At 35.1% G+C, this 17,911-nt stretch overlaps 1 protein-coding gene across 1 annotated transcript in view; it reads right to left on the bottom strand.

Annotated features, from left to right (window-relative positions):
• The window catches only part of LOC115875329 (low-density lipoprotein receptor-related protein 4), a 169,859-nt gene that overhangs the window by 130,565 nt on the left and 21,383 nt on the right, over nt 1-17,911 (bottom strand). The window contains exons 3-6 of the mRNA XM_030890751.1: nt 14,724-14,844; nt 14,465-14,667; nt 13,869-13,998; nt 13,700-13,806 (exon numbers count right to left, since the gene is read on the bottom strand). Of these exons, the coding sequence (XP_030746611.1) occupies nt 13,700-13,806; nt 13,869-13,998; nt 14,465-14,667; nt 14,724-14,844 (561 nt within the window). The remainder of the gene's footprint in view (nt 1-13,699; nt 13,807-13,868; nt 13,999-14,464; nt 14,668-14,723; nt 14,845-17,911) is intronic.

Genomic DNA, 17,911 nt, shown 5'->3' on the forward strand with positions numbered 1-17,911 from the left:
AAATTAAAGATATAACATTGCATGAAGGTGAAATTTTGGTCTCCTTTGATGTATCTTCGTTGTTCCCAAGTGCTCCAATTCCACATACTTTAGGCTATTTGAAGGAATTACTGAACGCAAATGGTCTCGACAACAAAACTGTGATTGAATATATTGAGCTTACATCGTTATGTATGAAACAAAACTGTTTTCAATTTAATAACAACTTTTTTGAACAGCGGGAAGGTACAGCAATGGGTAATCCATTGTCTCCATTTTTGGCTAATTTATTCATGAGCAGGTTTGAAGTGGAAGCTAAGAATCAGTTTAAGTATTTTCCAAGAGTATGGGTTAGGTATGTGGATGATATTTTTGTTGTTTTTGACACACATTGAGACACCATAGATAATTTTATTTCTAAGTTAAATAATCGTTTTCCTTCCATTAAATTTACGCATGAAATTGAGAACAACGACAGATTACCATTTCTAGATGTATTAGTTATTAGAAATACTAATAATTGCGTGGAATTTGATATCTATAGGAAAAATACCACACGCTGATATATTCCTAATGAATCACATCATAGTGTTGAACATAAAATGGCTAGTTTAAATTTCTTAGTTCATAGATTACTTAGTTTCCCACTTTCCAACGAAAGAAATGAAATAGAAAGAGATTACATTAGGAATGTAGCTGAGTGTAATGGATATTCTCCTTCACTAGTTGATAAATTAATTAGAAAACGTAGGTATAGCTTAATGATTTCCTGAAAATTCGACTTTTCAAGTGGAGGAAGATACGTCTAAATATTTTTCGATACCGTTTGATAGAGAGTTATCCTGTGGTCTAAAAGTAATTTTTAAGAATGTCAATTATAAACTTGTGTATAGTGCTAATAATAAATTACAACAATTATTAGGCAATACAAAGGATAAAACACCTCCACTGGAAAGGTCGGGTATTTATGAAATTTCTTGTAAAGATTGTAATCAGAAATAGAAGGCAAACTAGAAGATCAATATTAACTAGATTTAAAGAACATTTAGCTCAGATAAGATATGGTAGACCGGATAAATCTTGCGTTGCCGAACATACTGTTGATAAAGAACATTGTATAGATCTTAATAATTTCAAATTAATTAAACCAGTCTCAAATTACAGGCAACTAGATGCATATGAAAGCATCAGAATTAATAAATGTAAAGATAGTATGAACAGAGACAACGGTCCAATTCCTTCAAGTTCTTTGTTCCTACTACTCTAGTGGCGGAAATCTAACTGTTACGCTCAGTGGGCTCTGACTCGGTTGGCTAGATTTTGCCACGCCCACTGGGTGCCCATTGAGCGAGTATATAAACGCTCAACTTGTAGATTGTACTTTAGTTTATAATCATCTGCTGATGATGCTAACATGGTTAGCGAAATGCGCGTCCAGTGTAAATGTAAAAGTGTTTTGGTGTATTGTGGTGATTTAGTGTTTTTATTTTGATGTAACTAAATAAAAACAGAATATTTTATTAAAATGTTCTTTACAATTAACACTTAAGAAAACTAATATTGATACAACATATACTTTAAGTTATTTTAATAAATGATCAAAAAATCCGGCGCCATTGTTTTGAATACATAAAATACATCTTTTTAAAACTGAGTAACATGCTTTTCTCACAGAACGGCGATCGATATTATTAAACTCGTCCCGTATTGCCTCTTCTAGCGCCTCTCTTGATTCATATGTTCTCTTGTAAACCTTGTTTTTAACTATACCCCATAAAAAGTCTAAAACGGATAGGTTACGTGAGCGAGGCGGCCATTGGTACACCTCTTCTTATGTGGAGGAGTTCCGTCATGTTGGAACCACTCTATGGATACGCGAATTTTTAAATTTAAATTTTCTAACATGCCCAGAAACCGATTATCTAAAAAACTTAAATAACGCTTACACGTCAACGTATCTTCGAAAATGTATGGACCAAGAATAGTGGGGCTAATAATTTCACACCAAACATTTAAACCAAATTTAATATGTGGTCTTCTCTGTTCTACATTACGGGCGTTGTTTGAACAAATATGAATATGCGCAACCTTATGGGCGATTTCATGGCACAAAACCTATCCGAGATGTAGCTGATATTACATACATACGTACTCGCTGACGAGTATTTGACACGCATCAGAAGATGGTCACGCAAGGCGTTTTTTTCATGAGCTTTTCTATGATTGAAAAGCCCGATACGTGATGTTATCTGTCTACCGCACACCGGACATCCAAAAATATCATTGCTTTATTGCCTCTTTACTTTTTGGTTGTCGCTGTTAACTGAGTTTACAATTCTTCTCCATAACTTTCTATTATGAGCTGCTTCTTCCCACTCATTCTGCATGTTAATCTCCTTTAAGTTTTCGTGGAAATTATCCTTGTATCTTTTGAGTTGTCCACCCGGCCTCCTCCTATCGTCTGCAAGCTCTCCGTAAAGCAGAGATTTTTATATGCGTACGTGAGCAGCCCATCTTAAGCGGGATTTTGTAATCATGACTTCAATACTCTCACAGTTAGCTTTTTCAAGGACCGATACGTTTGAGACATGATGGAACCATTTGGTTCTTTAGAGTTGTCTAAGATGTCTCTGTTGCAACTTGTTTAATGCGTTCATGTGTCGGCGGTACGGCGCGGCACCCAGATTTCGCTCAAGTCATGATTATAGAAAACCCTGTCTTTTAATTTCCAGAATGCCCTTGAGTCGATATTAACCTTTTCCGTAATCAAACTGCCGAGGTAATTGAATTGCGCTATATATTCCAATAGTTATTCTCCGATTTTTATAGCCTTGTTGTAATCTTCTGAGGGAGTGCAAATGATTTTAGTTTTATCGATGTTCAGCTTAAGTCCCACAGACTCGTATGTCCAGATATATGTGTTCAACATTTCTTGTAATTGCTGTAACGTTTTTGCAACTAGAGCGCTGTCATCAGCGTATTGAAGTTCTGTGATGAATTTTGTACGTGTTTTTGCCCGTATTTATATTGAAGAAATACATTTCAGAAGTTTAAGTCGCTGCTCTCAAATAGTTCACTAAACATCAAAATACGGGAGAAGTTTACAAAGTGTTATGTGTGGTCGATTATTTTGTATGAATGTGAGACGTGGACACTTAATAAAGAAACAATAAATAAAATCGAGGCATTTGAAATGTGGACATACAGAAGAATGCTTAGAATATTTTGGACCACCAGAACCAGAAATGAAGAAGTTCTTCGAAGAATGGAGCACGACAGACAACTTCTGAATATTATCAAGCGACGAAAACTTGAATACCTTGGCCATATAACCAGAAGACCTCGATATGAATTTCTCCAGAATTTCTCTTAACGGAAAAATCGAAGGAAAGAAGTGGATTGGGCGCAAGAGGCTTTCGTGGTTGAGGAACTTGCGGCAATGGACAGGCTTGAGTGCGGATGAATTAGTTAGTTAGAATTAGTTAGTTAGAATTAGTTAGTTAGAATTTCCATGTAGCGCATGATCGAGAGCGATACAGAGATGTTGTTGATGAGATTGTTAACATGGCAGTCGTCAACGTTCACTAGGAACATGACACTTGAAGGAGAAGAAGATATTGAAGAGATCGCCGCGCCGCGCCGTCGTATCTGTAACTAATGCCCAAACCTCTCTCCTGCATTTTGCTGTCCACTATAATGTATAGCGCTGCCATGACTATATTAAATAGCGGAGGCGCTGAGACACATCCCTGCCTAACTCCGGTGTTTGTTAGGAAGGGATCGCTCAGTGATCCATGATATACTCTTGACATGTTTTTATGGAGGCTTTTACACACTGTAAGAAATTTGTTGTGTACTCCGAACTTTTTCATAATTGCCCAAAGTGCACCTCTGTTCACAGAGTCGAAGGCTTTTGTTAGGTCGATTATTGCAACAAAAAGTTTAGGCTGCTGCTCTTTTACTTTTTCCTGTAGTTGGCAGATAGAGAATATGGAATCGACGGTGCCGCGGTTGGTGCGAAAACCTGTTTGCGATTCTTGGACTAATTTTTTCTACATATTTTTCTGTAGGTGCAGGCGGTTTGACATAATGTTTGCAATAATTTTTCCTCCGATAGCCACTTCCTCGGTAGTTGCCGCAGTCTGATGCACTTCCTTTGTTCTTAAATATATTCATTACATGTGTACCTCTCCTGAGGTACCTCTCCGCTTTCCCACATGATATCGAAGTGAGATTTAAGATAACCCAATAAGTTCTTTACTTGCACATTTATAGATTTCCGCCGGTTTAGCGTCACAGCCAGCTGATTTGTTATTTTTAAGTTGTTTTATGGAGTCCTTTATTTCCTGTTCTATTATTGGGATATCTAATACATCGAGGCTGTTATACTGAGGTATTCAAACTCAAATTCAAATTTCTTTATTAGACCCCATTAAGTTTTACAGAATAATATTAGTATTAATAAATGTGTGTCTAAAGGGATCGCACCGCGATTAAAAAACCGATACACTCGCACAAAGTGCCAGAGTGCTGCGACCCCCTATTGTGTTGAGTGCTTCCATATTGGGGTTGTTTTCTTGGTTAAGGATATGGCTGTAATGCTCTTTCCAGCGGTTTCTTATTTGCTCTAAATTTGCCATTTTGTGCCATGAATGGACAGTTTGCCTTCTTAGTTCAATCTTTGATACTTCTTTTACAGCCTCGAAGAATTTACCATTGTCGTGATGCGTGACATACTCTTCAATCTGATTATCTTTTTGCGACCACCAGACTTTAGTTGGCGCAGGTTTAGGTATTCGATGGCTGCTTTAAAGTTGTCTGCTAGTCTTGGATTGTGTGGATATGCAGTGACTGCTTGATGTGCTTTATGCTTTTGATCCAACAAAGCCTGTATATGCGGTTGATTTTCGTAAAACCAGTCTGTTTTTTTCTTTTTGTTGGACTTTCCCAGTACTGCTTCGCTGGTTTTATGAATCGCATCTTTTAGATATGTCCAGCCTTGTTCAGCTTCCACGATTGAGATTGAAGTTATCGATGGAAGTGGTTTTTTAATGGCTTCCCGGAGGGCGTCGGCGTCGGCAGTATCGTTGTTCTATAGGCCCCGTACGTTCAATCTGGTCATGTAGTTTTGCTTTTTACAGTGTGGATGTTTGAGTTTTAACTGGATTTTCTTTTAAAATTAAAAATCGGTGGTCAGTGCCACGGTCGGCATCCAGTCTGGCTCTTGTGAAAGTGATATCTTTTAGATGCATCCTTCGAACGATTACGTGGTCCAATTGATGCCAGTGGCCTGATCTGTGATGTTTCCAGGTAGGTACCTTTAAACTTTTCCTTCAACATGAACCACGTATTGGTGATGCAAAGATTATACTCTGTGCATGTTGTTATAAGCGTTAACCATTGCTATTAACGTTTCTCATTCCATGTTTTTCAATGCGTCAGACCATATTAGCTGTTGTTTGCCGGAACGGTTGCATTAAAGTCACATAGCAATATGATTTGTTCATGCTTTGGAGTTTGTTAGAGAGCATTTTGCAGAGCGGGTAAAATTTATCTTTATCCTCAATTTTTAGCGTCTAGGGTAGGAGCGTAGGCACTTATTATGTTGACGTAAGTTTTGTATGATATGGGGCACTTTGAGGTCATAAGACAACATATTCAGTAGCTATAAGAGATATTTATATTTTTATTTTTGTTGTATATTCTATGTTTAACACGAACAAATATTCAATACATAATACAGTATGATCGAATAAAAGCGTTGTCAGCGATGGCTATGAAATGAAGATCGCTGTCATTTTATATGCAAAATTATATGGGAAATGCCACCGATCGTCATTTCCAAGCCAACAGGACGCCGTTTTTTTTCGATTGATACGGAACATCCACATCGTCTTCGATATACCTACGGCGGCGGCGCGGCGGCCAAATTAGAGAAAATAAGTGTTTTATGCGTTGACCGCATAATGATTGATTTCTCCACCGTACAGCATTTGAGATGTAAGGGGAAATCAAATCAGCCAGCTAGTTACGCTAATGCCTTAGATTGCGTATATTTTTAATTCTTTCAATCTACGTAACGGGGATAATCCACAATTGGTAAAGCTTGTCGAGGTCTTCTATACACATATTTCTAAACTGCATGCAGAACTGATTACGCTTGCTGACATCACCAACAGGTAAATTTTGAGCAACCCATAATTTATGGGCATGGAAGCCATGTAATTTTAAAGTGTTAACTACAACCGGTTGAGAATTTTCTGCTTCAACTGTAGCTTGGGGGGTTGACACTGAGGGATTTTGGTCTACACACTCTAATAAATATCTGAGCAGCTTCATTTATCGATTTTTTTTGACGAACATATCGAATTCTCCCAGGTTGTTGTAAATTCTCCAAATGTTGGAAATCGGTCGTAGTAGTGCCAAAATACTCTGCTGCTACTTGCCTTGCATTTTTGTGGCATATAATGAAACATTCAAGCTGTGATTCAAGCATGTCTCGCTTTTTTTCATTTGAATAGATTATATTTACAGTTTTTTTTCGTCTGGATAAAATATTTTTGTCCGGACTGGTTCGGATGTGACAGATTGACATATGATAGCAACGACGTTTGAACTTGTTTCCATGGCGAACTAAGTCAAGTTAGTCAAAAAAGAAAAGAATTGGCTACTCAGTAATTTAAAAAAGAAAATATATTAGGTTTGACTAATTAATCTTATGTCGCTGGAAATCTGAAAAAATGGCGCTTTCGGTGAAGCCATGGCCAACTTAAGGATGTGATTATTTACAACTTTTATCTGAAAACTTTTGCTATAAAGTAGACTTTAATTAAATTAGGGAACATTTTTGTAAAATAATCGAAATTTCTTTTCTAGTAAGACACAAACTTTTTCAAAAATGCGAAAGACGCATGTATTTGACCTCAGAAAACTATTTGCCTATTTAACCGATTCTCTAGCTCCAGTAATTTCCGAGATACCCATAGAGAACATCGCAGAAAACCACCCTGTATGCACTGTCAACATGAAAACCACCCTGTATATGAATCGTCGCTACTGATTAATTCAGTAAATTGGATCAATATCTACTATAACAAATTTCGTGTTGTAATTATTGATAGATAATTTGTCCCTATATTGTATTGAAGCATTAATGCATCAACACAATGTGTAACGGCTGGCAAATTCTGATAGGGAACGACAGGTGGCCAGCCTTGCGTAGCTTATTTCGAAATTGATTACTAATTATATAGTAAAGAGATGCAAATCTCTTCACCATATAATCAATGCTGTTATACGGGGGACAAAGTTGTTATGCAGAATTCGATTAATTGATGTTTTGTTGTTCAAGATTTATTGATAATAATACTAAAGAGGTGTATCCATTAAAATAATTATTTTTAATATTTACGTTCCCATTAAAGCTCATTTTAATCAGCTGTTAGGTCAGTATTTTGGGAGAAATTGGTTATCGATTTTTGCGATATAATATACATTTAACTCTTACATCTGACTTAAATGTATGATAGGAACATTTTTATTTGCTGTAACATACAGTTGAATTAAGATATATAGATAGATAGCACTAAAGAGCGTTATGTATAAGGGTGAGCAGTGCATATAGAACCATATCAGGAGAAGGAGTTGGGGTCATATCTGGAATTCCTCCTATAGATCTCCTAATAAAAGAGAGAGAAGAGGTGTACAGTGGTACGGCTAAGAGAATAGCCAGAGACTTACTGATATCCAGGTGGCAGGAAAAATGGACACCGGGGACCTATGGAAGATGGACGTTCAGACTGATTCCAAATGTGAAGAAGATCGACCCTGAGGTGAGGTGGACTACTATCTCACCCAGGCATTATCGGGGCATGGTTGCTTTGGAAAGTATCTACATATAAAAGGTAGAGCAAACACCCCTCTGTGTAACCAATGCCAGGAAGAAGAGGATGTAGAACATTCTTTGTTCAAGTGTCTCCGATGGAATGAAAGAAGAAGAGAATACTTTAGGACAACAGGCAGAATATTTGATATTAATGAAGTAGTAGAAAGACTGGTAGGAACTGAACAAGACTATCAAAATGTGACAAACATAATGAAGGATATAGTGAGAGACAAAGAGACCAGCAACATGATTTAAAGTAGTTTTTTATACAACCACTGCGATGAAATAATGCGCGAGCGGTTCCGTTGCAGTTGGTGAAGTAAAAGGAGGCGGTTTTATTAGTCGGTAAGAATCCGACACTACCTCGACAACAAAACACTAGTCGTGGTGTCTTATGCAAGATTTTTTCCCTCCAACAAAAAAAAAGATAGATAGCACTATTAAGTTTACTTGTATGTACAATATACAGGATGTCCCATTTTCGTGTGTATTAAGGGTATCTCGCTTATGGGTAGAGATACAAAGATGCGGTTTTCACATCACTGTGCTACTTTTTTACGAAACTAAAGATATTATAAACCGAGGGGTGTCTCACTACTGGAATTACATGTACATTTTCTTGGCAGTCGCTGGCAGTCATTGGCAGTCTTATGGCAGTCGCCTATAATAATTACATGGCAGTCATAGGCAGTCTTCTTCGTAGTCATTGGCAGTCGCTTGGCAGTGGAAGGATATTTTGGCAGTACGTGTACATTTTTTACCCGAGTGAGACACCCTTGATGAACAGATTTTTCCTAGCCGTCTTAGTTCCTGAATTACAGGGCGAAATTGAAATTGTTGGCGTAACTAGTTTTTCGTTGAGAGCTGTCATTCTTAGACTATTACCTAAACTTATGTTTTTTAAATGGGACACTGTATATTATTTTTTTATTAAATTTTCCCTGTCGTGAGCTTTCTAAAAATATAATATACTTTAGACTTATTTTCATAAATAAAGTAAAAAATACATTTTTTAACTTTTTACTATAGGCAGCCGGTGTATAATAGATAGCCATGACAATTGAATAATTTATTCAACGTCAAATTTTGGCTATTGTCTTTTCCGTGCTAGTTTCCGTGTTGTTTTTTTATTTATTAAAAGTGCTAAACATGACAGAACAACAGAATTTGATTATTTTGAAAAATGTGATACGAATAAATGTTTTATATTAGCCAACGAAGATTCTGATTCAGCGGCAGAGCTTTATTCGGACAGATAGTTTACCAGGTACAGATATCATTGTAACTAAACCGTTGCAATGTATCGTATTCCAATATACCGAGAGAAGAAGGCAGATAAGCGCATATTTCGGAAAACATAGAGCAACCTAATTCAATCGATGTACCAGTTGCAAAACTTGACTCTAGGCGCAGGATTGCCAAGGTAAAGATGATGCACAAGTTTATATTTATAAGGTTTGAATATAAATTGTTTTAAAATTGTTTGCATTTTGGTTTTAGATACACTCACATCTTCCTCTATGCATCTACAAGATGTCTCTGGTGTGGCTTCAATTGATGCCAAAACATAAATGTTTTTTGAGGTAAACCTCAGATGCTTCGGATGAACAAACCCAGATCTAAAAGATATAACAAAGAAAATGAAGCATCCGAGGTAAATGTTTTGGCTTCAATTGAATCCACACCAGAGACATCTTGTAGATGCATAGAGGAAGATGTGAGTGTATCTAAAACCAAAGTGCAAAAAAATTTAAAACAATTTATATTTAAACCTTGTAAATATAAACTTGTGCATCATCTTTACCATGGCAATCCTGCGCGTAGAGTCGAGTTTTGCAACTGGTACATCGACATGTGTGAAAGAGTAAATAATTTTCACATGGGGGGAGGGGATAATTAAGTAGATGGTCGGACAAAGCGTATTTTACTAGGGCGGGTATCCAAACTAGACAAATTCAAGATTTTTATTTATTCTCTATTTTTATTTTGAAAGTTGGCAATCAAATTTAAACGCTGCATAAGCTCATTTTCAGTGCAGTTTATAAAAAAAATGATGGAAAGCAAAATTACCTGGTTAAATTAAATAAAATAAAATAATACTCTTTTAAACTAGGTTGTTTTAAGTTAAAAAGTTAAAAAACGCATTTTTTACCTTATTTATAAAAATAAGTCTAGGGTGTGTTATATTTTTAGAAAGCTCATGAATACAGCAAATTTAATAAAAAAAAATATTATACAGGGTGTCCCATTTAAAAAAAATACAGGTATGTAGTCAAAATGTCTACAGTTGCTAAAATGGCTATATGGCATTTTTCACCTTTTCGATAAGTAAGTAAGATAACCGAGATATGAAGGGGGTCAAAAAGTGCAACATTTTCAATTTTGCCCTGTATTTCAGGAACTAAGAAGGCTAGGACAAATCTATGTGTAGCATCTTTAGTTTCATAAAAAAGTAGCGTAGTGATGTGAAAACCGCATCTTTGTGTCTTTACTAATAACCGAGATACCCTGTAAAACACACGAAAATGACACGACACCCTGTACATATACCTATATTGAAATATAATATATTTACATTGACACAAAGAGTAAACTTGTTGTTTTTAACTAAAGGATAATATTATATAACTATAACTATAACGTGAAAGAGAAAGAAATAGTGCGGGAAATGTATAAAAAAGAAGAAAAAAAAAGATTAAACGGCCCTCAACAAGTCGTAACCGTATACACCAGTGTACACCAGTGCAGACACGCACACCCACACACTCACACAACCACACCTACACTAGTGCACACTGATGTAACTGCCTTCAGGCTTCTATATTTGTGGTATCTATATTACACACTTTTATGGTGCAAGGTATTTGTGGTAGCACAAATACACATTCTAAAATTATAATATTTGTGGAACAAGTTTCCACAATTAATAAATGCCAATAACTTTCTTACGGTGGAGTGTATAGACATATAAATTATATTTTTAGGTCGTGGACAGCGGGTTCGTATCATTTCGTACAAAAATAGAGATGCTACCACAAATGTCTTTACAGCACGGTTGTCACAAATATGGTCATACGTGTATTGGTGAGTGTGTGGGTGTGCGTGTCTGCACTGGTGTACACTGGTGTATACGGTTACGAGTTGTTGGGGGCTGAGCCGTTTAATCTTTTTTTTTCTCCTTTTTTATAACTATAACTATAACTATTTTTATTAAAAAATAAATTGTTTTGAATGAAGCTTTATAAATACTTATTCTCCTTCTATTTGAATATAAGGATCAATTGGTATTCTATTGTCTATTTTTAATTTAGTCCTCTTAAATATTACCAAGATACACGATGCATGTATCTATAAGATAAGCAGTGTTATTTTGGAAATAACCATATTTTTGTTATATTTGGATCTATTTTCATTTATTTTTTAGCAAGCTGTATGTAATTATATCAACTTTAATTCGTAAACTCATTTTTTTATAAACTTTAGTATTTGGAATATTATACAGGGTTAGAGGGGTTGTTTTTTGCCCTAACTTTAAAACACCCTGTCCAATAATTTCGTGTGTAAATTTTCCTAAAATATAATTTTACGGTCAAAACCTTGTCTCCTGAGCATTTTGTTTTTTAGATCATGTCAATACACGTCTTGGTTAATTCTTAAATTTGCAATTTTTTCAATTATTAACATTTATTTTTGAAGTTATTTTTCAACATTGAATTTTGAATTCACCATAATCGCCAAATGCGGCTTTGGTGATTATTGTTAACTATATACTACTATGAACGTGACATCATGAACATATGAACAGCTCTATATTATATATTATAGTATGCAGCTTCAATAACAGTATGAACAGATGTATACAGGCAGTTATAGCAGTCAAGGGAGACAATACAAAGTATTAGGGTATTTTTTACTTTTTTTTTTCTTTTTGTTTGTAAACTTGAGTATTACAGATGATTTCTTTAATATCGCTAGTTCTGTTATCTGTTATCGTTATGAATGTTTATTAAAAACAGGAAAAAAAATACACTTTTTTGTTTTTTTTTTAGTATATAAAGTACCCAATGCAGCATAATATGACATTACGACAATAGTCACCAAAACCATCTCACCATATTAAAAAATTACATCAAAAAGTAACAATAATTGAAAAAATTGGTAATTGATTGTGATCAGTTCATTTCGCTCTTAAAAATTAATCAAAGCATGTATTGACATGAATCAAAAAACAAAATGCTCAGGAGACATGGTTCTGACTGTAAAATTATATTTTAGGAAAATTTACAAACGAATTTATTGCACAGGGTGTTTTAAGGTTAGTGTAAAAAACAACCCCTCAATGTTGAAAAATAACTTCAAAAATAAATGTTAATAATTGAAAAAATTGCAAATTTTAAAATTAACCAAGATATGTTATTTGACATGATCTAAAAAAACAAAATGCTCAGGAGACCGTAAAATTATTTAATTAACCCTGTATAATATGCAAAATACTAAAGTTTATAAAAAACTTAGTTTACGAATTAAAATTGATATACAGGGTGGCCCATCGAAAACGTTCCGCAAGGCAGGGTAATTTTTTTTTCAGAAAATTCAAAACCACGTCAATTGCTGTTTTTTCTTATTATTTCTAGATGTTTGCAATCGGGTTGCGCAGATATTCAATGAACGCCATCCTGACAAACACCTTTATGGCAAAATTGTTCGCCAGTTAGTAGCAAAATTTCGCGAAACTGGTTCCGTTATGAATAAAAAGAGGCAGAGGGAAAATGCTGTAGTAAAAGAAGCTATGGAGGTATTCGTATTGGGCCAAGTTGCCATGGACAATATTCTGAGTACAAGAAAATTAGCCTATAAGACCGGCGGGAGTCGTACAAGTTTCCAAAAGATATTAAAAAAACACAAGTTCCACCCGTACAAAAAAAATCAGTTGGTACAAGAACTCAACGAAGACAATTTTGATCGTTGCTTGCAATTTTGTGAAACTATGAGTGAACGAGTGGCGAATGATAATAATTTCCTATTTAATGTGTGTTTTTCGGATGAGTGTACTTTCTTTTTGAACGGTGTAGTTAATCGGCACAACTATCGGTACTGGGCTGAGAACAACCCCCAGGGTTTTTCACGAGGTGCACACACAAAACCCTCAGAAATTGAACGTGTGGGCTGGTATTTTTGGAAATTCTATTGTAGGTCAGTTTAACGATATTGAGAAGAACTTCAACGTACAAGTCGCAGAACAGCTATCGAGCAACTACCGCACCTGATCGTTCAACGTTGTGGCAAGTGAAAAATGCGTAAACATCTAGAAATAATAAGAAAAAACAGCACATTGGTCGAACATATCCTTAATTATCATTTACCCCTATAAATGCTTAAATAAATTTTTCAAATTTCAATCCTTCGTATTTTCTCAATGACTCGACCGATTTTCAAAAATGAAGCGGGGAAATATAGAGAATAGAAAGCTCTTTTCATTGCCACTTGACCCCCCCTTCCATTTGAAAAAAGTTGGGGGATGATAACCCCGCTTATAGGGTTGAATGTTTTGCAATCGTTTTGGGGGCAAAAGTTGCCCCCCTCACAAACAAAATTGACTTGTTTTTGGATTTTTTTGAAAAAATAAATACCCTGGCTGTTATGCTTTGCGGAACGTTTTCGATGGGCCACCCTGTAATTATATATAGTTTGGTAAAAAATTCATGAAAATAGGGCAAGAAATAAAAAAATATAATACTTTAAATTTGACCAAAAATTTCTCCAATGCGTTTTTTTGCATCTGAGTGTATTTTAGAACTAAAATATCAATTTTTGTATAAAATATCTATTACATACCACAATCCCGTTCATCAGATCCATCGATACAATCATAGTGGTGATCACACTTCCAGTTCATAGTAATACAAGTACCATCAGTGCACTCGAATTCATCCATGGCACATCTAATATAGAATGATTTATATCAAATATTAAAATAGATGATAGAAGTTTAGTAAACACTTACCCAGCCCTAGTGCAATTGACTTCATCCGAAAAGTCTCTACAATCATTATCGTTATCACAAGTCCAGGTTTTTGGAATACATAGACCGTTTTCGCATTGAAATTGATCCAACGTACAATTTTGCTTATAACCTTAACATATTAAAATTCGTCAAACGTTTATTACAATAAAAAATGTTTTTTTTGGTAACAATTAAATTCAATTTTTTTAAATTTATTGTTTTGTAATTACGACAAATTGTAAGCGACTGATTATAAATGTTCTATAAATTAGTAACCACAGTCTCATCTCATACTCTGACAAATAAAAGATTTATCTACAAATTACTACGAGATTAAAAAGAATTTATTCAAATGCAATACAACTCTTCTCAAAATGATTATAAATATTTAAAATTACTGTTGTTAGTATGACAAATTACATGAATGTGTTTAGAATGATGAGTAATTGAGTGATTATCCAAACCTTGGTTTTGAGTCAGCTAGTGCTTTATATGTATATGTTTTTGTTGTAATTTGAAAACAATACAAGAGATTTTATAGCAAATAGCAACCAATATTGAAGTCAATGCATTTTTTGTATACCATGTATACCTACCACATCGTGTTTCGTCCGAGTAGTCACCGCAATCGTCGTCCCCATCACACAGCCATTCCTTAGAAACACATCTCTTAGTTTTAGGACAAAGTACAAAGTCCTTAGACTCATCGCATTTGATGTATGTATGATCGTGTTCGTCTATCAAATTATCGCAATGCATTTCGTCTTCTTGGTCTTCACAGTGTGGACGACCATCGCACCTTTACAAAAATATGATGGTCCATACTATTTTCTAAATTATTAATTATATTGATACCTGTACTCTGCTCGGATACATTTACATTCACTATGGCACATAAATAACCCTTTTTTACATGTAGAGGTACAAATTTGCGTGGGATGGTCTACTTCTCCATAGACACCTTCAAATCCTCTACCTACATAAAAAATAGGAGCTTTTTAAGAATAAAATATTAAATGGTAATATTATTTACACCGGGGACAAAGCAATAGTTGCATAGACCGCAATTTCATGGTTTTTATAGGATAAATTTGAAAAACAACCTTGGTAAAAAACGTGTCTCTTAAAATACACCTATGCAGAAATATATGTTCACTGCGTAAATGAAAAAATAAAGTGGTATCCTGTATATTTTAGAATATTTAAAGTACTAAAATTATACTTAGAACATAAAATGAATAGTCTAGGGAGCAGTGATATTTTTGTACTTATTTTCCCAGACGGTGGATATGAAATAGTTTTCGGATGGGTTTACTAGATAAAAAAAGACCATTTAGTCCACTTATTTTTCCAGTCATAAATATTTGACATTTATTAAAGTAAATAATTTTATTAATAGAAATGGCAGTCTGCCACATCCTAAGTGGAAGAAAGTCAGTCTAGCTAAATTTGCGGAGGCAAAAATTTGACAGATTTTTGTAATCCGTTACCCTTACTTTCCCATGCTTGAAATTTAATGTATCATTTGAAGTAAACTATAATCAAAAGCTAGTCTGGCTAATTTACGAAAATGGCAAATGAGTCTGGCGGCTTCTTGAATTCTTGACCAACATTACAAAATGTTTACTCTTATTTTCCCGGATTTAAGAATTTGTCATGATAAATAATACTATTATAGTTTCATATAAAATACACGTTTGGCTCATTTACAATCATAAAAGCACCTCCAGACTAACAAGTCAGGTAGTTAAATAAGGAGAGGAAGCGGTATTGCACATGTCGAATTTAGCGGACCTGACAAGCATCGGACGAGTCTGGTAAAGCTTTCGGGTGTCCCACATTAGCATGTTCCAAGGCTTTCGGAATAACATGGAATATTTCTGTCGGTGTTTTATGGCTGGAAAAATAAGTACTGAAAATCTCCACTGTCTCCTAAACTATAATTTTCCAAGCAAAATTTTACGCCGCCATTGTGGGAAGTTTTAAAATTGACAGTGTACGAAGCGGTCCTATAAATATTAGAAATTAAATATGCGTACCCACCTGAAAATTGTTTAACATAATGCTTTATTAGTTTACCAAAATAAATATGGTTTTTGTCTATTACTGTATTATTACTCATTTTATTTTTGTACTTGTATTTTTGTGTAGTTTTTCAAGTGAAACTTCTTTACGCGTTCTGGGAGTAAAAATTCATAGCCGTAACACACGAACTGGCGAGATGAAACGCGAGACGAAAGCCAATAAGGAAACCAAGTGGTAAACCAATGGTGGTTCTTTGGAGCGTCGTAACTCGGGCCCTATGTGAGCTATAGTGAGCTAGGGGCTGAAACTAGGAATGTAGATAGGGCTCGAAAAGCTCCAGCTTTTCATAATATTTTGACGTTTCGTGAAATATGAAACTCCACCATGAATGGCGAAAAAATCGTCCCCATTTAAATGAAATTTGATATGTCGATAGATTAAACCAAGTCCAACTTGACCGTGTACGACACGTGTCACTGTGACAGTTTTGATGCAAGAAACGTCAAAAGTTGATGTCGTCCAATCGCGACCATAATTGATGGGTGTGAGCGACGGTGCACACGGTCCCGCCCTGTAAAGTTGTTTGCCCTGCAAAGCTGTTTGCAAAGCTGTTTGCATTCCCGCCCTGCAAAGCTGTTTGCATTCGTCTGCATCAGAATGGGACCAAGGATTTGATATTAAAGAAAAATGTGGGTCGATTTCGGCATAATTGGGGACGGGCTACATGATGACGCCCTCGATGATGCATGGACCGAACCGATGAAATGGACGAAATCATAAGGATTTTTCTTAATTATGGGTCGATTGGAAGGAAACTCGGTACGTGGATAGAGATACCCGAATGGAGTTCTCAGACGAACGATGGACAGGCGGACGTTTTAATACAAATTTTGTGAAAGTTAATCAAATATATTAATTTTTAATTTATTACTTTTTCAACAGTTCAAACTACACTTAACATGTCCTTCAAATCCTTCAATTTAATAGCTGTTAGTAAGAAGTTTCACTTCAAATATGCGCACATAGTGCCCGCACAATTTCTTTTTTGAAAAAGGAGATTGTGTCGTCTCATATTATAGCCGTGATTCAAAATATCACCACATTGAATTTAGAATGAAACCGCTATACGGCGTAGTTTTGAAACACAATATTAAAGATATATACCGTTGAAAAGAGATCTTTAATCAACATACAATGCAAAAATAAATGCAAAGCAAAATAATAAAATATGCAAAAATAACCATGTACCGGGTGGCCAACTAAGAATGGACGCCGGCTGTATCTCAGAAACTATTATCGTATAACTTTGGAAAAAAAATTCTAATAAGTAAATCGACCAAGACAAATCACTGGAAATTATTTTCAAGTTCGAAAAATGTCCGCTAGGGGACGCTTCTCTGATAGCCAATCAGAAAACAGGGTTTTTCTCAAAAATATGCAGGTGAACAGCTATTTTAAATATTACTATTGGATTCCGAGAAATTTGTAATTTTTCTGATAGAGTATTTTGCTCTATCTCATAAAATAAAGTGGTGGGGGAAGGTTAAACTTGCTTTCATTAAAATAAGGATAACCCTGTGTGTGGTTTGGGTTACCCGATTTAAACAAACTATGGCTCGTTTAAAAGAGCTTTTCTTCCTTAATGATTCCCAGTATAAATTTTGTTTCCATAATTTTTTTCGTGGTAGCTAGAGGGCGCAATTTGACATTATAACAGATATTGAGCTTTTGCATAAAAAAATTAAATGGAAGGCTATATTTCTCTTTACACATTTAAATAGAGCACAAAATTTCCAAAATATCAGCGCAAACCGCAACTTTCTACCTTCTCTCTAACCGGAGATATTAAGAGAACAAATTATGTTATTGCCGTTGATATGTGCCGCTTAGGATTATATGGTCTAAAAATTATAGTAGCAGGCTAGGAAACAAAAAGAGGTAAATTGGTTACGTCAAAATATCAAAACGTTTAAGTTCAGTTTTCATGTGCATCCGGGCATTTTCTTTAAAAAAATGAC

The sequence above is a fragment of the Sitophilus oryzae genome, unplaced genomic scaffold, assembly GCF_002938485.1.
Source record: "Sitophilus oryzae breed Bouriz unplaced genomic scaffold, Soryzae_2.0 scaffold_1373_pilon_pilon, whole genome shotgun sequence".
Lineage (NCBI taxonomy): Eukaryota > Metazoa > Arthropoda > Insecta > Coleoptera > Curculionidae > Sitophilus > Sitophilus oryzae.